The sequence below is a fragment of the Bufo gargarizans genome, chromosome 8 (assembly GCF_014858855.1).
Source record: "Bufo gargarizans isolate SCDJY-AF-19 chromosome 8, ASM1485885v1, whole genome shotgun sequence".
Taxonomy (NCBI): domain Eukaryota; kingdom Metazoa; phylum Chordata; class Amphibia; order Anura; family Bufonidae; genus Bufo; species Bufo gargarizans.
The window spans coordinates 120,685,686-120,708,301 of NC_058087.1; the positions used below are offsets into that span (position 1 = coordinate 120,685,686).

Sequence of the window (22,616 nt, forward strand, 5' to 3'; positions counted from 1 at the left end):
CCCCTAGAGTGCCCCCCGTAATAATAGCATCCTATTTTGTGCTCCAGGTAATAATCCCTGTATAGTGTCCCCAGAAATAATAGAATTGCCTCCCCAATAGCAAGGCCCCCCATGCTGCCCCAATATAGTAATTTCCCCCACACCGTCCCACAATAGTAACCCCCTTATAGTAATTTGCCTCCCCCACACAGTCCCCATATAGTACAGAGGCCTAGTAGCTTGTGGCCTATTAGAATGAATGGTGATACAGTTGAATGTGCCTCTGCAGTCACGATGTTAGGGGCACTGGGCTAGAGTCCTGGATGTTTTGGGCTAGCAGGTCCCCTGGTAAATTGTTTTAACCACTTCATGACTGGGCCATTTACCCCTTCCTAATGAGGAGCATTCTCCCCTCCCTTCCTTTTTTTTTCTCCTCTTCTTTGTACTACTTAATTTTAATAGTAGGTGACAGAAGAAAGTGGGTCTGCAGAGTCATGCTTACAGGCTTACAGACTACAGACTTAGTTATCCTAAAGATGCACTGGATTTGAATTGGCTGTAGACATAAGGCAGCTGAAGAATTAAAGGAAATCGGTGACCTCCCTAGCCAACTGTTTGCATAAACACATAGCTGTGGTTCGCCTGATTAAAATGCAGTTATTCCCGAGTTATGATCCTTTTCTTAATATGCATATTAGTCTTTTGGTGCAATGAGGGTGTAATCATTGCTCTTGTTGCACCACTCATTTCTGTTGCCAGCCCCTCCCGGTCTGCACCAGAGGCCTAATTTGCATATTAAGAAAATCAACTTGGGAGTGGAGCCTCAGATCAACAAAAGAAAACCAGCATTTTAGTCAGGTGAATCACAGTCATGCGTCTTTGCAAGCAGTTGGATTCAGTCAAACCTGTAATTTATACATTTATATCTCTGCTTTTTCCACTTTCTGTGAACACACAATGCTATCATCATTGATAGCTCCTCCCTCCTGTACCAATAGATATTCACAGGAAGTGAAAAAAGCAAAGATATAAATGTAGAAATTCTAGGTTTTACTGAATCTCTTCTCATAAAAATATATCTATATTAATCTTCTCAGATTTTCCTGCTGTACAGCATGGTGCTTTCAGATTGCATTGCATTTTGTGGTGACAGGTCCTCTAAAGTCAAGACTGTTTGCACAGGTGTACATAGCTTTTAATATTTGTAAGAATATAAAAGTTACTCAATATAGTCCATGCTTTTCAACCCCTTAAAGCCTAATACCATACATGTATGGTATTATGTGCAGGAGATTGTATGGAGTGGGCTGCTGAGCTGAGCCCACTCCATACAGGGCATGCAATGAACGGGAGTGGACCTGGTCATTTAACCCCTTTTATACTGCATTCAATAATGATCACAGGATCAGTGAGGTTAGGCAGAGGGATGTAGTTTCCTCTGCCTTCCGATAAGAAAACCCTGCAGTGAAGTTGCGAGGCACCAATCAGTTACCATGACAGCCTGGGGCCGTACCAATGCTTTGTATTGCGGCAATATTACAATTCTGTCCTGCGAGTCCATACCTCTTTTAATACCAGACATAATTCTGTTGTCCTTAGAGGTAGCGCACTGGCATTTCATGCTGTTATTTAGTCTACGATCTTCTAATACACACAGATCCTTCTCAGCAAGGGACTCTCCCACTTTTACTCCCCCTAGGACATATGCTGCATGCAGATTATTAGCCCCCAAGTTCATATTTTACATTCATCTATAGTGAACCTCATTTCCCAAGAGGAGGTCCAAACAGTAAGTTTGTCCAAGTCCGCTTGTAACTTATTAACATCTTTCATAGACTGTACCATATTACAAAGTTTTAGTGTCATCTGCAAAAATAGAAACAGCACTACTAATCCCATCCTCTGTCATTAATGAATGCGTTAAAGGGAACCTGTCATGTGGATATTTGATCATAATCTAACTAATTATATACAATCATTAATTACTAAAAATGTATTCACTTACTGGTGTGACAGATGGTTACCTCATAATATACACACAAAGATGCTTCATGCTAATGAGCTGATTTGAGTCCAGCGTGATGTCAGTGAGTCCAGCGTATATTTAATTCAGAGCTATAGCCACTCCCCTGCCCACCTGCTGCTGATTCATATGAAAAAACTGTCATTCAGCAGCAGGTGGGCGTGGAGAGTCAGGAGCTCATGAATATTCAGGACTCATCATTATCAGCTGGAGCTTTTCAATACAAGATGTTGACAGATTGACTGGGTCAATTAAAGAAAGTGAGCCAGCATTTTGCTAAGAGAATCAGTCACTTATTTATGTTGCCCTTAGTTAGGACACCATAAAACTGGTGACACTCCCTTTAAATAATAGCGGACCCAGCACAGAACCTTGGGGTACACCACTTATAACCGGGGACCATTCAGAGTAGGAATCATTGACCACGACTCTTTGGATAAGATCATGAAACCAGTTTTCAATCTAATTACAATATCTTCTAAACCAATAGACCTCAATTTACCCATTAGTCGTCCATGTGGGACAGTATCAAACACCTTTGCAAAGTCAAAAAACACAATATTGACAGCCTTCCGTCTGTCCAGGCTTCTACTCACCTCCTCATAAAAACAAATCAGGTTAGGCTACTTTGACACTGGCGTTTTAAATTCCGTTTGTGAGATCCATTTCAGGGATCTCACAAATTGTTCAAAGCGGATCAGTTCAGCCCCAATGCATTCTGAATGGATAAGGATCAGTTTGGCTTCGTTCCGCCTCTATTCCGCTCTGGAGGCGGACACCAAAAGGCTGGTTTCAGCATTTTGGTGTCCGCCTGGCGATACTGTGCTAAACGGATCCGTCCTGACTTACAATGTAAGTCACTGGGAGCAGATCCGTATTCACTGACACAATATGGTGCAATTGAAAACGGATCCGTCCCCCATTGACTTTCAATGTAAGTCAGGATGGATCCGTTTTAACTTTGCTCTTCATAATGCAAACAGATCCGTTCTGAACGGATACAATCACTTGCATTATAGGTGCGGATCCGTCTGTGCCAATATTATATTACATAATCCTGTATATAGTCCCGTAGAAGGCCCTCACACATTTTTCCCACAATGGATGTTAAGCTTTCTGGTCTATAATTTCCTGGTAAAGACCTAGCACCTTTTTTGAAAATGGGCACCACATTTACCTTGCGCCAGTCTCTTGGTACAATGTTTGTCATCTGTAAATATTATGAACACGGGCAAAGCAGTAACTGAACTGAGCTCCTTTAGAACTTTAGGGTGTAGTCCACCTGGACCTGGGGCCTTGTTCACTTTAAATTGTTTTAGCATATTATGGACCATATCTACAGTCAGCCATGGTATCAATAAAAAATACAGTTTGTCCTGCAAAAAGCAAAGCCCCGATACAGCTATTTAGACCGAAACATAAAAATTGGTGATACAATTTTTTTTAAAATGTTTTTTCGAAGGTTTTTACTTTTTTTAAAGTTATAAAACAAGATAAGATAAAATATACAGATTTGGTGTCACTCTAATCGCATTGACCGTAAAAATAAGGATGTCATGTCATTTTTAGCACACAGTGAATGTCGTAATATCAAAACCCCAAAAAACCTTGGCGGAGCTGTGTGTTTTTATTTTATTTTGCCCCACAAAGATTTTTTTTTCCCTTTTTCCAATACAAGACATGGTAAATTAATTGATGCTATTAAAAAATGCATCTTGTCTCACAGAAAATAAGCCCCCATATGGCTATGTGAACGGAAGAATAAAAAAGTTATGGCCTTTGAAATGTGGCAAGAAAAAACAAAAAAATGAAAATAGGCCTAATTTTATTTATATAAAGTGTATTATTTTAAACTTTCTATGCCATCATGAAAATGTGGAAAGTTATTAGTAAATGAAAATTAATTATGGTATTCATAGTTAAATAGTATGGTTCATCAAGTTCAACCAAGGCATTTTGAAGAGCACAAACAGCATTGTTGTGTTATTGTATAAAGCTCTAAATGGGATTTGGAGGGTGACAATTTTCTAATAATATAATACTGCGATGATGAGCTATGCCTGGGTCAGCTGAATCTAATGTTGTTGGTCCTATCTAGCTCCATGGCCACACTGCAAAGAAAACAGCGTTTTAACAGTATGCAAATTAGTCCCTGGGTGCAGCAAGGGTAATGCCCTTGCATCTTGTTGCACCCAAAGGCTCCATTCACTCTTCTACTGGCCACACCCTCCCACCATTTTGACTGACAGGGTCAGACAGTGAAAGTGTAATCACACCTGGGCCGAAGTCTTGCGCCTTTGCTTCAGTGTCTTGTGTAGGCACAGTACAGCATGGAAGTGCCCCGGCCATGCAATCTGTACTGTGTCTGCACCAAACATCAGCTGGGGTGCCTCTGTACCATACTGCGCCTGAGCCAAACATTGGAGCAAAGGCGCAGGCACGAGACTTTGGGGCCAGACGTAATTATGTCTTCACTGCATGGCCCTGCCCGTCTAAATGGTGGAGGCGAGGCCTGTAGGAGGGCAAGTTGAGTCTCTGGGTGCAACAAGGTGCAACGACTATGCAATTGGGCTAATTTGATTATTATTAAAATGTTTTCTTTGCATTGTGGCCATGGAGGAAGATGTGACCAATACTATAAGATTCCTCCGACACGGGCACATCTCCCACATCAGCTGGTTTTATTGAGATATATAGTAATAGATTCGCTTTCATCATCTATTCACAAGATGTCTGATCACATCTATGGATCCTATAACAGAGAACCCCAGTGATCCCTAGGGATCCCATGTCATAGTTTGAATGGTGTCGTTGTCACACAGGAATGCTAGACGTTGAGGTGGTGAGCGTCCCTGCAATCAGAACGTTATCTAGTCCTATGGATAGGTGATAATTATGGTTCTAGGAAAGCTTGTTTATTCTGCCCATCTTATATTATTGCTTATTCTATTTTAGTATTACTGGAAAATGTTGGAGAAGAGTTAGATCCTATTCTGGAGCCACTTCTTCTCAAGCAAACTTTTAAGCAAGGAGGTAGTGTGTGTATTCGTCTTGGTGATTCTACAATTGAGTATGCTCCTGATTTCCGGTTCTACATTACAACTAAACTCAGAAATCCTCACTACTTGCCAGAGACATCTGTCAAGGTCAGTTAAGAATATGTTGTTGTTTTTTTACCTCAAACACTAAAGTTTCTTTTATTTATAGGTCCCTTATTATTTCTGTTATACTGAAAGCTTTAGATTACGCTAGTTGTACTGTTTACATTGTGTAATATGATTTTCTGGCAGATTATCCATTCGGCAGAAACCCATATTCTCTGTAGAGGTTACGGCTGTAGAAAAATGAGATTTTGGTTGATGTTTTATTAGATATGTTCATATTTATTATGTATGTTTGCCTGATGTTTATCCTGCTGTAAAGTTCACATTTAAATGCTGTGCTCTTTTTGAACAAATTAGAAATAACGCTATTGAAAGGTCAAACTTTCTGCCTTCTCTCAAAACAAAGGTTTTATTTAGTTGCTTCATTAAATTGGAAAATATTTACATTCTACTGTCATATATATCATGTAGGTCACATTGCTGAATTTTATGATCACTCCTGAAGGGATGCAGGATCAGTTGCTGGGTATTGTTGTTGCTCGAGAAAGACCAGATCTTGAGGAAGAAAAACAAGCGCTTATCCTCCAGGGAGCCGAAAACAAAAGGTGGTGCTAAATGAGTTCTTTATGATATACTGTTATTAATCATGTGCATAAGGCCGAATGGCCACGGCCGTGAGCGGTCCGTGGAACCGCGGCCTGGATTCCTGCTGAGAGCAGGAGCGCACGGCGTCATGGGTTGCTATGACGCCGTGCGCTCCCTGCTGCCGCCACAGTACAGTAATACACTGGTATAGATCATACCAGTGTATCACCGTATTACAGCGGCAGCAGGGAGCGCACGGCGTCATAGCAACCCATGACGCAGTGCGCTCCTGCACTCAGCAGGAATCCAGGCCGTGGTTCCACGGACCGCTAACGGCCGTGTGCAATCGGCCTTATACTAATATATATTTTAAATGAAATGTCAAGAGATAATAACTGTAGAGTTCTAACTGGAGCAGAAAATACTGTTTTACAGTACAGAATGGATGAGTAATGGTGGGTTTACACGGCCTAATCGCTGCATGTTCCTGATAATCTGTTAGTCTATAGGTACAGCTGCTTGTTCATCGGGTGAAACAGTGAAACATGTCGGAAGGACGCTGAAAGGATTTGGACCTTTCTGGACCTCTACGACCTCTCAGTTGCTAATAACAGACACACACACAGGCAATCACTGAGAAACACTCTAATTGTATTATGCTATAGCTTGGCCTTATATAGGCAGCAGAAAAGTTTGCATATCAACAGCGTTAAACCAATCGTAAATGATAAACATTGACGCCCATACAGATACTGCCGGGACATCCTTTTATGGTATGTAATACGTCACATATAAGAATGTACGCAGTTGTGCCGAATGACCCTGAATGAAACAGAACATTTGTTCTAGTTCTGGGAGATTCCCAGAATCTGTCCTGAGACAGATAAGTGAACCTAACTCACAGCGGGGGGATGTGAAGTGCGTGGGTGAGATATTATAACAATTCTGTACATCATAGAGATGACAAAATTGAGTCACATTTCGCCATCAAGCTTTTTATGTTACTTGAGTAAAAGTTAAGTTTTAACTGCTATAAGTACTGGATTTTAGTTTCTTTTTTTTGGGGGGGGGGGGGGAATCTGGGTGAAAGAGTGGCTTGTGCATGCAACCAAATGATTGTTTCTGGGCAGCAGATCATGCTCACTAAACAGAAACAGAGCAGCTGTATGAGAAAGAAGCGGTAGGGATCATCATTCTCATACTGTGGAGGGGATCTATGCATGTACAGTATAAATGCAGTGCTTCACCCCCACTGAACGAGCAGCTAGTTGTTTAGCGTGTAAACCCACCTTAAGAAAGGATAAAATCATATACTGGTATTTCGTGTAGTACTGTACTATGCTATGTCGGGTGTCATATCTACAGAGCTATTCTTCCCTGGAAACAATGCTTCTATTCAGAAATACCTCTGTACAAATAGCATCCCAACAGAGCATGCCATTGTTTGTCGGAATCTAAAAGATAAAACCTTTATCTGCCTCTTTTTTCTGTTTAAAGGGATTCTGTCATGAGATTTTTGCCCTATAAACTAAACATATACCCATGTCCGTACTAATAACATAAATCCTAAACTGGCCTTATTAAACCTGCTTGTGGCTCTATTAGCCAAAAAAATGTTTTTTATAACCTGTTAATCGCCTACCTAAGGTGCCCAAGGGGACATCCCTTAATACAGGGCGCCCAGCCGTCTGAGCCTAGCTCCTCCTTCCCAGTCTTAATCGCCGCCCTCCCTGTCTCCAGTGCTGCCTTCCTCACCTCAGCGCCGCCTCCACCAGAATCGGCGCCTGCGCACTAGGCTCAGCCTGATGCTCAGCGGACTCCTGGCAGCGGCTTTGTTGAGCAAAGTGTGCATGCGCACCAGGCTGGGCGCATGTGCACTTCGCTCAACGAAGCCGCTGCCAGGAGCCCGCAGCGCATCAGGCTGAGCATAGTGCGCAGGCGCCGGATCTGGCAGAGGGCCAGCCGGATCTGGCGGAGGTGGCGCTGAGGTGAGGAAGGCTGCACTGTAGACAGGGAGGGCGGCGATTAAGACTGGGAAGGAGGCGCTGGGGACCAGACGGCTGGGCACCCTGTATTAACGGATGTCCCCTTGGGCACCTTAGGTAGGCGATTGACAGGTTATAAAAACCTGTTTTTTGGGCTAATAGAGCCACAAGCAGGTTTAATAAGGCCAGTTTAGGATTTATGTTATTAGTACGGACATGGGCATATGTTTAGCTTATAGGGCTAAAATCTCATGACAGAATCCCTTTAAAATCTTGAACTCCCCATGCTGCCATCATATTCAGTTGGTTAAAGTAAGGGCTGTTTCACACGAGCGGATGCCGTGCGTGACATCCGCTCCGTGACTGATAGCCAAGACCCGATGCAGACTGCAGGAGCACGGAGCAGTAACATGACTGATAATGCTCTGTGCCTCTCTGTGATCTCTTTACTACGAAATCACAGTGGGATAAAGTTGTCACTGTGATTTCATAGTAAAGAGATCACAGAGGCATGGAGCATTATCAATCATGTTAATGCTCCGTGCCTCTGCAGTCTGCATCGGGTCTTGGCTGTCATTCACGCAGCGGATGTCACGCACGGCATCCGCTCGTGTGAAACAGCCCTAAATGTGTTACCAAAAATGTATCTGCCAGTTAAAACCAGATGGTAACAAATATTGTTTCTAATCTGTTTTTATTTTTGGTTGTAAATTTTTTTAATTACCCTTTAAATAATTAAATTTCATCCTCCTTGAGCAACCACTAGGGGGAGCTACTGCTTAGGCTACTTTCACACTCGCGTTTGGTGCGGATCCGTCATGGATCTGCACAGACGGATCCGTTCAGATAATACAAACATCTGAATCTGTTCAGAACACCATTGAAAGTCAATGGAGGACGGATCTGTTTTCTATTGTGCCAGATTGTGTCATAGAAAACGTCCTGACACACAATGTAAGTCAATGGGGACGGATCCGTTTGTCTCAGTTTCGTCAGACGACACCAAAGCGGAATGGAGACTGAACAGAGGCAAACTGATGTATTTTGAGCGGATCTTTTTCCATTCAGAATGCATTACGGCAAAACTGATCCGTTTTGGACCGCTTGCGAGATCCCTGAAGCAGATCTCACAAACGGAAAGCGAAAACGCCAGTGTGAAAGTAGCTTTACACATTTATTATCGAGTTGGATGGCATTCAGGATGTAAGGTGAGTGGCCTACACGATGTGTCATTGCTTACTCCAAAAAAGGGAGTGAATTACACCGGAAATCTACACCCGCTTAGAGCCGGCATAGATTTCAGTTCGTACATCATACACCCCATAGTCTCCCTCTTATAATAACTTTTTGAATGTTGGTATTCTTTAACATTATTAGAGTATATACATGTTTTGTTTCATATATTTCAGTGTAACTCTAAACACATTTCTTTTTATTTTTCCAGGCAGCTAAAAGAAATTGAAGACAAGATCTTAGAAGTACTTTCAACTTCAGAAGGCAACATATTAGAAGATGAAACTGCCATTAAAATATTGTCTTCCTCCAAGGCTCTAGCAAATGAAATTTCTGAGAAGCAAACAGTTGCTGAGGCAACAGAAAAGAAGATTGATTCAACAAGGATGGGCTACCGCCCCATCTCTGTACATTCTTCAGTTCTGTTTTTTTCCATAGCTGACTTAGCCAACATTGAGCCCATGTACCAATATTCACTTACATGGTTTATTAATCTTTTTATTATGTCAATCGACAACTCGACAAAGTCGGATCATTTGCTGACTAGGTGGGTTTCACTTTGATGCAAGCTAATCAGAGAGATTTTCTGCTACTTCACCTGATGCCTAACCAGTATACATTCCACGGGACTAAACTAGCAAATGTATGGTGCGGGTTTAAAGCAAATTCTGATCCCCAGCTGTCAGTCAACCAGATTTACATACAGATTTACTGTCTTTTATGTAGACATCACTAAATAACTGGGACTGCTTTTATTGGTCCCAGTGATTGCTAGGAGGTTGCCCAATTTTAGTGTGAAAAATAAAATGGTAACAAAAGGTGCAGGTAAATTTGAAAAAACTACTTTGTCACAGTAACCCAAACCATAGCTTTAGTCCAGCCCTAATGACTCCAAATGATATGAATCATATATAGAAATGACCATAGCATAATAGTGTTACTCACAAGTTGTTTCCACCTTGGAAATGGTTGATTGACAAAAAACTCATCAGAAAATGCCCCCGTTGGGAGAACCCAATACCCTAATATGTGGGAACACTTGGCAATAACTGAAGAAAAAATGTCCAGCAATAGAAATCTTCTAAAACTAACATTTATTAGCATCCATTCAAATTTACAGCTCCATGAATGACACTAGTAAGCTGTCAACACATTTCGAACCGAAGAGTTCTTAATCATAACCACAATGTCTCGATTAAGAACGCGTCGGTCTGAAATTTGTTGACCGTTTACCGGTGTCATTGTTGGAGCTGTAAGTTTTAATGGATGCTAATAAATTCAAGTTTTAGAAGATTTCATTTTGAGTTTCCAACTCCAGGAGTCCCAGGAAGGATTTCTTGCAGCAGGGTCAGGGCGTGCATTTGCATGTACTTGGCATCACATCACATTGATCGATATCTGTGTAATGCAGGGCAGGACAATACTTGTGAGCAATATTTTTGATCCATCCCATTCATAAAAATTAGACTTCTGAAAATGGAAGGACTAAGGCTGTGTACACACTGCCTTGCATTATGTCTGTATAATTTCCCTTCCCCAGTATATGCATCCAACAAAGGACTCTAATGTGCACACTGGCTATTGTTGTAAAAAGATATACCACGCTGGATACTCTTTTCCAGTGGCCCACTGTATAGAAAAGCTCTGTCTGCTGCTCTTTCCAATATGGTAGATAGAAGGTTTTACCAATGTATAATGACCCATTGGGTGAGTGGAGCTCTATGGATATATTCCAGGAGCTTTGTTGCTGTGTGTACGCCGTAAAAAGTGATAAACGGTGTCATAGTGGCGCAAGAAGGTTTTTATTATTAAAGTGGAAGCATGCTCTAAATCTAGTGTAGTCATGAGGATCATGCTAATTGTAGGATGGACAAATCATATTTGAAACCATATGACAGCTTTCCCGTAAATACTGTATTTACAATGAGGAAATGTTGGAGCTTTTTCTTTTCAGAGCAGTCTACAGAAGCAAACATTAGCCATACATTTCCTGCTGTTTTGAATCCTGAGATACTACTGTACATGTGCATCAGTGGCAGATTATAATAGGGAAATTTGGGGCAGTAGTACCCGGCATGACATCCCTGTGAGGACTATTGCCGCCCAAAATGCTCATTACAGGGAAGGAGTGTGTTTGCTAAATGTGAGCAGACCGCCTGAACCACTGCTGCCTCCTTTGACTTGCAGTGCTGGATGGTCATAGGAGAAAGAACTTGTAATTACATCATCGACATGTGACCTGTAACATATGGACACATGGCAATTACATCATCACAGATCATTTTTCCTACCAGCATAGAAGAGGAATGTTGCTGCAGGAGAACTTTGCTGTAGTTTTATGTGGAGAGAAGGTGACAGAGGGTGTTATACTATATACTGCATACTGAGGGGTACTGCATACTGTGCGGTGTTATACTCTATACTGTAGGGTGTTATACTATATACTGCATACTGAGGGGTACTGCATACTGTGCGGTGTTATACTCTATACTGTAGGGTGTTATACTATATACTGCATACTGGGGGTACTGCATACTGTGCAGTGTTATACTCTATACTGTAGGGTGTTATACTATATACTGCATACTGGGGGTACTGCATACTGTGCGGTGTTATACTCTATACTGTAGGGTGTTATACTATATACTTCATACTGTGCGTTGTTATACTCTATACTGTAGGGTGTTATACTATATACTGTGAGGTGTTATGCTATATACTGCATACTGAGGGGTACTGCATACTGGGCGGTGTTATACTCTATACTGTAGGGTGTTATACTATATACTGCATACTGAGGGGTACTGCATACTGTGCAGTGTTATACTCTATACTGTAGGGTGTTATACTATATACTGCATACTGGGGGTACTGCATACTGTGCGGTGTTATACTCTATACTGTAGGGTGTTATACTATATACTTCATACTGAGGGGTACTGCATTCTGTGCGGTGTTATACTCTATACTGTAGGGTGTTATACTATATACTGTGAGGTGTTATGCTATATACTGTGAGGTGTTATGCTATATACTGCATACTGAGGGGTACTGCATACTGTGCGGTGTTATACTCTATACTGTAGGGTGTTATACTATATACTGTAGGGTGTTATACTATATACTGCATACTGTGCGGTGTTATACTCTATACTGTAGGGTGTTATACTATATACTGTGAGGTGTTAGACTATATACTGCATACTGAGGGGTACTGCATACTGTGCGGTGTTATACTCTATACTGTAGGGTGTTATACTATATACTGAATACTGAGGGGTACTGCATACTGTGCGGTGTTATACTCTATACTGTAGGGTGTTATACTATATACTGCATACTGAGGGGTACTGCATTCTGTGCGGTGTTATACTATATGCTGCATACTGAGGGTTACTGCATACTGTGGGGCCTTAAGCTGTATACTACATACTTTGGGGTATTCGGGTGTTATACTGTACATGGCATACTTTGGGATACTGTATACTGTGGTGTGGTATATTTTATATTGCATACTGTGTTGAGTTATACTATATACTGCATACTATGGCTATACATTATTAAGGGTTACGGGTGTAAATATGGGGCAGAAGGCGAAAGAAGGGAAGGTTGGATCCTATACATTTAATCCACCCCTGATGTGCATTCTGACTACACACCCACTGCTGTATTACCTGAGGCAATAGATGATACATAAAGTAATTTCTGTCATGAACTGAATTTCTTTCTTTTTTTTAAGGTTGCAAACACTGAAGGATCACTTTACCTACTCACTGTACACAAATGTATGTCGTTCACTATTTGAAAAGGACAAGCTTCTCTTTTCTTTTTGCTTAACAGTAAACCTGTTGAAGCATGAAAAATTGGTAAGAAATATTTAGTACTGTAATAAAAACATGTTAATGCCTATGTAAGTAAATACTATATTTCCTTTGGTTGTTGCCAGGCTGTTCAAAAATATGTAGACAGTAGTCCAGAGTCTGACAGTGGTGGCTTTTTACACCATTATAACTAAGCATTACTTTAACCATTCAGTACATGTTCAGCCCATTTCTTCTTGTCTACAAACTACAGTATACGTAGTTGGCACCAGCACACCACAGGACTACCCTAGCCCTGGGTGTGCTTGCAGTGTTTACCTGTGTGAATTAGGACTTTGCTGACTGGCCCCATTTGCCCCTGTTGGCTCCATTTGAAGAACAAAACTGGTGCTTGCCCAACCTATATAGTTTGATATATTAATGATGTGACGTCCATGAGACACCCTATTACCTGATTGCAGTGGCCATCAGTGCTGTATTTGACTGTTTCTGGCAGTCTTGTAACAAGCGGAGTTTCCTGTTCTTCCAGGGACTACGTTTTTAATGATCATGGTGGTACCAGCAGTCAGACTTGCCTCTACTCCTGTCTGGTGGTAGTACTTGTTTAAAGATAATGAGAACAGTCTAAAGTAACCAAGGGCAACCACTACACTGTGTATGGAGCCATACCGCTTTTTCGGAAGTTTATTTTTATATACACAAACCATTCTTGCATGTTGTCTGCCTCAACCATAACTGGGAATGGCTTAAATAAGCATACAATTACCGTATTTTTCGCCCCATAAGACGCACCTAGGTTTTTGGGGAGGAAAATAAGAAAAAAAATATTTTTAACCAAAAGGTGTGCTGTGTGTTTGGCACTAATGGTGGTCTGTGGATGGCACTATTACTGGGGATCTGTGGATGACGGACACTGTTATGGGGGGATCTGTGGATGACGGACACTGTTATGGGGGGATCTGTGGATGACGGACACTGTTATGGGGGGATCTGTGGATGACGGACACTGTTATGGGGGGATCTGTGGATGACGGATACTGTTATGGGGGGATCTGTGGATGACGGACACTGTTACAGGGGGATCTGTGGATGGCACTGTTATACATGTGTCATCCACGGATCCTCCCAGCCCATAACTGTGCCATCCACAGATCCCCCGCCGCTCCAGTATACTAATATAATATGTCTTATTCAATTAATAGTTATTAAATATGCCTCTTTATTCCTGATAGTACCTTAAATCCTAAGCGCTTCAGTACAATGCCGGCAGGCCGGGCGGCCGGCGCGGCGCGTCACTCACTGACGTCACTTGCCTGCGCCGCCTGCTTCATTCATAAAGTAGGCGGCGCAGGCATGTGACATCAGGGAGTTACGCTGCCGCCCGCCCGGCCTGCATACTACTGAAGCGCTTAGGCTTTAAGGTACTATTAGGCATATTTAATAACCATTAATTGAATATGACATATTATATTAGTATACCGGAGCGGCGGGGCTATAGTACAGTGACTGCACCGCCCCGCCGCTATTGCCGGCCCCCAGCTCCTCCTCCCAGTCCCTCCCCGAGTCCCCGCTCGCTTTACATCGCAGCTTGCGATGTAAAACTGACAGCATTCGCCGTATAAGACGCAGGCCCATTTTGGGGGGAGAAAAAGTGCGTCTTATACGGCGAAAAATACGGTATATAATCCAAAAAATACAAGCCTTTAATATTCTCATGTATTTATGGGAATATTAAAGGCTTTTCTCTTTTGATTCGGTAATACTAAGTTTATTTTTAGACAAAACCAAGAGTGGATTATGACGATGGGAAGATTATAACATCTTTTGGATCCACTCAAAGTTTAGTGGTATTTTCTTCAACCTTTTGTAAAAAAAATAAAAGTTTAGCTTTTTACAATGAACTTTGAGTTTTTCAAGCTTCTCTCTTAGGGCTAATGCACTAGGCTGTTGCCATTTTTGCAGTCTGCAAATTTGCAGATCTGCAAAACATGGATACCGGTCTTGTGTGTTCCGCATTTTGCAGAAAGGAACATCCTGCGGTCTATAAAACTATCCTATCCTTGTCTGCAAAACTGACAAGAATAGGACATGTTCTAATTTTTATTTTTTTATTTTATTATTTTCACAACGTGCTGTTGAAAGCTCTTGCTGCCCCATTAAAGTGAATCAGTCCACATCCAATCAGAATAGAACAAAAACCATGGTCGTGTGTATGAGCCCCTAAGGCAGGGATCAGCAACCTCCGGCACTCCAGCTGTTGTGAAACTACAACTCCCAGTATGCATGCTTGCCCTGCTCTTGTAAAAACTCTCATAGAAATGAATGGAGCATGCTGGGAATTGTAGTTTCACAACAGCTGGAGTGCCGAAGGTTGCTGATCCCTGCCCTAAGGAAATGGGTGTACAATTCAAAATCCTTACTAAAAGAAGATAATGTGTAAGCCAGCAGAAACAGCACCACCCACTTCTCACCCACTCCTCAACAGTATAATGTTTTAATATTTTTATTGTAGATTGATGAAGTAGAATGGATGTTTTTGCTGACTGGTGGCCTAGGACTGGACAATCCTCACTCCAATCCATGCACGTGGTTGCCCCAGAAATCATGGGATGAAATATGCCGCCTTGATTCTGTTCCTAGATTCAAAGGAATTCGGAAGGATTTTATGAGACTAAAGGATGGATGGAAAATAGTATATGACAGTTTGGTAAGTTAAGTTTGTGGGAGTTCAGTGTATATAATGAAATATAAACGTATTACATTTATTACATTGCATTCGGTCTTCAGACCCTCTCACTTCTTTCACATGTGGCCTTGTGCTAAAATAAAGAAAAAATCAAGATTACCCCATCGATCTGTACTCAATCCCCCTTAAAAATGAAAAACAAAATGTTTTAAATGTTTGCAAATGTATTAAAAATGAAAAACTAAAATTCTGCATGAACACAACTATCCAGACCCTTTATGGTAAATGCACACAAACAGGATTGCGTGCGAATTTACTGTGCGGATTTGCATGCAGAAAATTCGCAGCATGGGTCATGTACAGGTCCTTCTAAAAAAATTAGCATATTGTGATAAAGTTCATTATTTTCTGTAATGTACTGATAAACATTAGACTTTCAGATATTTTAGATTCATTACACACCAACTGAAGTAGTTCAAGCCTTTTATTGTTTTAATATTGATGATTTTGGCATACAGCTCATGAAAACCCCAAATTCCTATCTCAAAAAATTAGCATATCATGAAAAGGTTCTCTAAACGAGCTATTAACCTAATCATCTGAATCAACTAATTAACTCTAAACACCTGCAAAAGATTCCTGAGGCTTTTAAAAACTCCCAGCCTGGTTCATTACTCAAAACCGCAATCATGGGTAAGACTGCCGACCTGACTGCTGTCCAGAAGGCTATCATCGACACCCTCAAGCAAGAGGGTAAAACACAGAAAGAAATTTCTGAACGAATAGGCTGTTCCCAGAGTGCTGTATCAAGGCACCTCAGTGGGAAGTCTGTGGGAAGGAAAAAGTGTGGCAGAAAACGCTGCACAACGAGAAGAGGTGACCGGACCCTGAGGAAGATTGTGGAGAAGGACCGATTCCAGACCTTGGGGGACCTGCGGAAGCAGTGGACTGAGCCACCGTGTACAGGCGTGTGCAGGAAATGGGCTACAGGTGCCGCATTCCCCAGGTCAAGCCACTTTTGAACCAGAAACAGCGGCAGAAGCGCCTGACCTGGGCTACAGAGAAGCAGCACTGGACTGTTGCTCAGTGGTCCAAAGTACTTTTTTCGGATGAAAGCAAATTTTGCATGTCATTCGGAAATCTAGATGCCAGAGTCTGGAGGAAGACTGGGGAGAGGGAAATGCCAAAATGCCTGAAGTCCAGTGTCAAGTACCCACAGTCAGTGATGGTCTGGGGTGCCATGTCAGCTGCTGGTGTTGGTCCACTGTGTTTTATCAAGGGCAGGGTCAATGCAGCTAGCTATCAGGAGATTTTGGAGCACTTCATGCTTCCATCTGCTGAAAAGCTTTATGGAGATGAAGATTTCATTTTTCAGCACGACCTGGCACCTGCTCACAGTGCCAAAACCACTGGTAAATGGTTTACTGACCATGGTATTACTGTGCTCAATTGGCCTGCCAACTCTCCTGACCTGAACCCCATAGAGAATCTGTGGGATATTAGGAAGAGAAAGTTGAGAGACGCAAGACCCAACACTCTGGATGAGCTTAAGGCCGCTATCGAAGCATCCTGGGCCTCCATAACACCTCAGCAGTGCCACAGGCTGATTGCCTCCATGCCACGCTGCATTGAAGCAGTCATTTCTGCAAAAGGATTCCCGACCTAGTATTGAGTGCATAACTGAACATAATTATTTGAAGGTTGACTTTTTTTGTATTAAAAACACTTTCTTTTATTGGTCGGATGAAATATGCTAATTTTTTGAGATAGGAAATTTGGGTTTTCATGAGCTGTATGCCAAAATCATCAATATTAAAACAATAAAAGGCTTGAACTACTTCAGTTGGTGTGTAATGTATCTAAAATATCTGAAAGTCTAATGTTTATCAGTACATTACAGAAAATAATGAACTTTATCACAATATGCTAATTTTTTTAGAAGGACCTGTACATTGTATTCTATGAGAATTCGAAATTCTCATGCACATAATGCAGATTTTTTCCACGTGGATTTTGACCTACGGTGTGGATTTTAAAATCCACAGCATGTCAATTTCTTTTGTTTCCTGACTGGATTGTCTCCATTCACTTCAATGGGGAGATTAAAATGTGCAACAAACTGCACACAAATCCTCACAAAAATCCGCAACAATTGATCGCACGGTTTTCCCTGCGAACACCTGCGGATTTCCCTGCAAATCTTTTGGCATCATACCAAAGAAGACTGGAGACTGTAGTTGCTGCAAAGGGCGCTTCCACTAAGTATTGAGTAACAGGTCTGAATACAGGGAGTGCAGAATTATTAGGCAAGTTGTATTTTTGAGGATTCATTTTATTATTGAACAACAACCATGTTCTCAATGAACCCAAAAAACTCATTAATATCAAAGCTGAATATTTTTGGAAGTAGTTTTTAGTTTTAGCTATTTTAGGGGGATATCTGTGTGTGCAGGTGACTATTACTGTGCATAATTATTAGGCAACTTAACAAAAAACTAATATATACCCATTTCAATTATTTATTTTTACCAGTGAAACCAATATAACATCCCAACATTCACAAATATACATTTCTGACATTCAAAAACAAAACAAAAACAAATCAGTGACCAATATAGCCACCTTTCTTTGCAAGGACACTCAAAAGCCTGCCATCCATGGATTCTGTCAGTGTTTTGATCTGTTCACCATCAAAATTGCGTGCAGCAGCAACCACAGCCTCCCAGACACTGTTCAGAGAGGTGTACTGTTTTCCCTCCTTGTAAATCTCACATTTGATGATGGACCACAGGTTCTCAATGGGGTTCAGATCAGGTGAACAAGGAGGCCATGTCATTATATTTTCTTCTTTTATACCCTTTCTTGCCAGCCACGCTGTGGAGTACTTGGACGCGTGTGATGGAGCATTGTCCTGCATGAAAATCATGTTTTTCTTGGAGGATGCAGACTTCTTCCTGTACCACTGCTTGAATAAGGTGTCTTCCAGAAACTGGCAGTAGGACTGGGAGTTGATCTTGACTCCATCCTCAACCCGAAAAGGCCCCACAAGCTCATCTTTGATGATACCAGCCCAAACCAGTACTCCACCTCCACCTTGCTGGCGTCTGAGTCGGACTGGAGCTCTCTGCCCTTTACCAATCCAGCCACGGGCCCATCCATCTGGCCCATCAAGACTCACTCTCATTTCATCAGTCCATAAAACCTTAGAAAAATCAGTCTTGAGATATTTCTTGGCCCAGTCTTGACGTTTCAGCTTGTGTGTCTTGTTCAGTGGTGGTCGTCTTTCAGCCTTTCTTACCTTGGCCATGTCTCTGAGTATTGCACACCTTGTGCTTTTGGGCACTCCAGTGATGTTGCAGCTCTGAAATATGGCCACACTGGTGGCATGTGGCATCTTGGCAGCTGCACGCTTGACTTTTCTCAGTTCATGGGCAGTTATTTTGCGCCTTGGTTTTTCCACACGCTTCTTGCGACCCTGTTGACTATTTTGAATGAAACGCTTGATTGTTTGATGATCACGCTTCAGAAGCTTTGCAATTTTAAGAGTGCTGCATCCCTCTGCAAGATATCTCACTATTTTTGACTTTTCTGAGCCTGTCAAGTCCTTCTTTTGACCCATTTTGCCAAAGGAAAGGAAGTTGCCTAATAATTATGCACACCTGATATAGGGTGTTGATGTCATTAGACCACACCCCTTCTCATTACAGAGATGCACATCACCTAATATGCTTAATTGGTAGTAGGCTTTCGAGCCTATACAGCTTGGAGTAAGACAACATGCATAAAGAGGATGATGTGGTCAAAATACTCATTTGCCTAATAATTCTGCACTCCCTGTACTTATGTCAATGCAGTTTTTTTTTTTTAAATAAATGAGTAAAGATTTCGAGCATTCTGTTTTGACTTAGTCATCATGGTGTATTAAGTACAGAATGATGGGGAAAATTTTGAACTATTTTTTGTTTTTTTGCTCAAGGCCGCAACTTAACAAAATGTAAAAAAATGAAAGAGTCTGAAGACTTTCCAAATGCGCTGTATATGAACTAAAGTGCCCCAAAAGTTTCTGCATGGTATAAACTGCCACTGTTAATAAAAGGAAGACTAAATTTGCTGACAATGATTTTGATTCCAAAAATTCTCTACACCTCTAAATGGATTCCAGTGCAGCAAAATTCAAGGTCTGTTTCAAAAATAGATGAGGAACAAGCAAAGTGATAATATAGAACTAGCTTTGCTTAATTCTTTGTTATACTTTACTACAGTTGAAGGGTTAGGGCCTGGGGACATTTGGATACTTTATTAGAAATTGTCTCCCTGAGTACACCTCCAACTTGTAACTAGGGCATTGATTGAAGTTTAAATGCTAAATTTTGATGGCTGTATAAAACTTACTCCACTATCCCAAATTGCTTGAAATTTATAAAATGGAGGTATTCACCTTTCTGCTTTGAACAACTTGAGGTACAATTTGAGTTGCTTCAAACACTTTTTACCATTATCTACAGATATCCAAGCCTGGTCAGTTAAATATTTGTGAACTTAACCCTAATTATTTCAAACATAGCTTCTTCCCCTGGAAATGCCAAGAGAATTTTTTCCGTGTTTCATACGAATTATTGATCTTGATATGATTAAAAATGTCTTCATTTGAGAATGATGGACCGCCAGGCACAAAGGACCACATCAACTGTTGTGCGATCAATGGATTCTTTTTATTGCAAAAAACAACACGTTTAGGGTCCATTCACACATCCGTTTTTTCTTTCCTGATCTGTTCCGTTTTTTCAGGAACAGATCTGGACCAGATCTGGACCCATTCATTTTCAATGGGTCCTGAAAAAAATCTGACATTGTGCTGTCCGTTTTTTTTCAGGACCCATTGAAAATAAATGGGTCCAGATCTGGTCCAGATCTGTTCCTGAAAAAACGGAACAGATCAGGAAAGAAAAAACGGACGTGTGAATGGACCCTTAGGAGATATAATTCTCTGTAAACCTGAAGGAGAATTATATCTCTGAATCACGTTGTTTTTCGCAATAAGGGTCCATTCACACGTCCTGTTTTTTTTCATCCTGAAAAACGGTCCGTTTTTTGCGGATCCGTTGTTCCTGAAAATGTTTCCGTATGTCATCCGTTTTTTGCGGATCCGCAAAAAACGGGAGCATGTATACATTTCAATAATCAAATAAAGTTGTTTGGATTTCTTTGAAAAAAAATTGGAAAAAAAAAAAAAATAAAAAAAAAAAAAATTTGTTATGTGTTTCCAGGAACGGAATCCGCAAAAAACGGATGACATACGGAATGACATCCGAATGTCATCCGTTTTTTGCGGATCCATTGACTTTGTATTGTACCAGGATCCGATTTTTCAGGACAAGAATAGGACATGTTTTATATTTAAACGGACATGCGGAACGGAACAACGGAAACGGACAGCACACATTGTGCTGTCCGATTTTTTCCAGGACCCATTGAAAATGAATGGGTCCAGATCTGGTCCTGATCTGTTCCTGAAAAAACGGAACAGATCAGGAAAGAAAAAACGGACGTGTGAATGGACCCTAAAAAGAATTTATTGATCGCACAACAGTTGATGTGGTGCTTTGCGCATGACGGTCCTTAATTCTCAACTCTACTTATCTCCTTGGAAGACTGGGCACCTTTCCTTGAAGTTTGTGTGATTGTGGCTGCATCCCATACAACTTTTGCGATCCTGATATGCATGCATTACCTTACTATACAGGTGAGCCTCCAACTTACAGGGGTCCGATGATACATACTCCTGACGTACTGACCCTATAGTGCGCTACTTATTTCTGTTTTAACCCTAACAGATACTTTCTACCTTCCATTTGGGTTCAGTTAAGATGTGTCATAATGGAATCATTTAAAATTCCTCAGTTCAGTTCTGTCTTTTTGTTCTGCTAAACTTCATAAAGACAAAGCAGATTTCTTAAAAGCTTTTAGCTAATTAACAAAAAAGGACAACACAAAGTACTGTGTATCATAATAAATGACTATAGTCCAAGTAAATGCATAAAAAAATTACCCATATACCCATAAGTTTGCATTACTAAATTTGTTCATAGAGGAGATTTCCAGGACTTTGATATAGATGGCATGATCTTAGGATAATCCATTGATATCAGAACTTGGTTCCAATTATTGAAAACACAGGGGGCATTTACTGAGTGATATAACTGTCGCAGATTGTGGCGCAAAGGTTATTTTCCCCACTCACGCCAAGTCTAAAAAAAGGAGAGTGGCATGGGTGCGGAAGTGGGCAGGCCTGTTTTGGCCGTAGAAAATGTTATAAATGTAATACAGCTCGGAGGCTGGCATAGATTTAGATCAGCAGTAGATGCGCCAAAGTTATGTAGAGGCTTGCGTCTACATAACTTAACAAAAGCTATTTTTTTCCCCTTGCGTTAGGTCCTAGGGTTATTGTAATATCCAAAAACCATGGTCGCTTAACCAATTTAATCCCACTAGGGGCTCACTCTTACATATGATCTGTAAAATGTAACTTTTATCTTTACTAACTAAACCGCAAAATAATAATAATAATAATGATAAACCGTATAGTGCCAAAATGATAAGGAAAAGTTTAAAATTGTCGGCTGTTTTTTAGGGAACCTATATACTATATTCTGAGCTATTTTCACAGGAGGGCTGTAGCCGTGTTTGTGTGCGTAACTCAAGAAGCTATTTTTTGTTCATAACTTCTGATTATTGTTTTTTTTTTTTATTGTAGCCTGTTTTTTTGCCACTCGTGCTTATGGCCTTTTTGCCATTTTTGAATCCGATCATTAGAATAAAGCTGCCTGAATGATTTAATAGTCTTCTGTCCTGTCCTGTGTTTTTAAGCTAATACCCCCTTATTTATCACCGTAGCGCTCTAGGACACTTTTTTCTATTTTTATACAGGAACCTATAATTAATTTGGCTACTCTACTTCATATGGCTTCTTTAGCCTGTACTGTGATCTCTCATGCAGGTTTTATTTATAATTACAGCGCTGCCTATGTGATACAGCTGCTTCACTTCAATGGTTTGTTGCCAATTAGATAGAGATAAATGTATTTCAATACACTGTCTCTGAAGTTCTATTCAATAGTATCATTTCAAAGGGGTAATATCAGAAAAAACTTGGCTACTATGACCACAAATACATACTCCGCTTCCGCTGCTTTGTCCTGC

General features: G+C 41.0%; 1 protein-coding gene across 2 annotated transcripts in view; it reads left to right on the top strand.

Moving 5' to 3' along the window:
• Positions 1–22,616, top strand: part of DNAH7 (dynein axonemal heavy chain 7) — a 518,555-nt gene that overhangs the window by 357,879 nt on the left and 138,060 nt on the right. For both annotated transcript variants that reach the window (XM_044302717.1, XM_044302716.1), the window contains 5 exons: positions 4,958–5,148; positions 5,578–5,711; positions 9,121–9,456; positions 12,649–12,775; positions 15,243–15,437. In XM_044302717.1, coding sequence (XP_044158652.1) covers positions 4,958–5,148; positions 5,578–5,711; positions 9,121–9,456; positions 12,649–12,775; positions 15,243–15,437 — 983 coding nt within the window. The remainder of the gene's footprint in view (positions 1–4,957; positions 5,149–5,577; positions 5,712–9,120; positions 9,457–12,648; positions 12,776–15,242; positions 15,438–22,616) is intronic.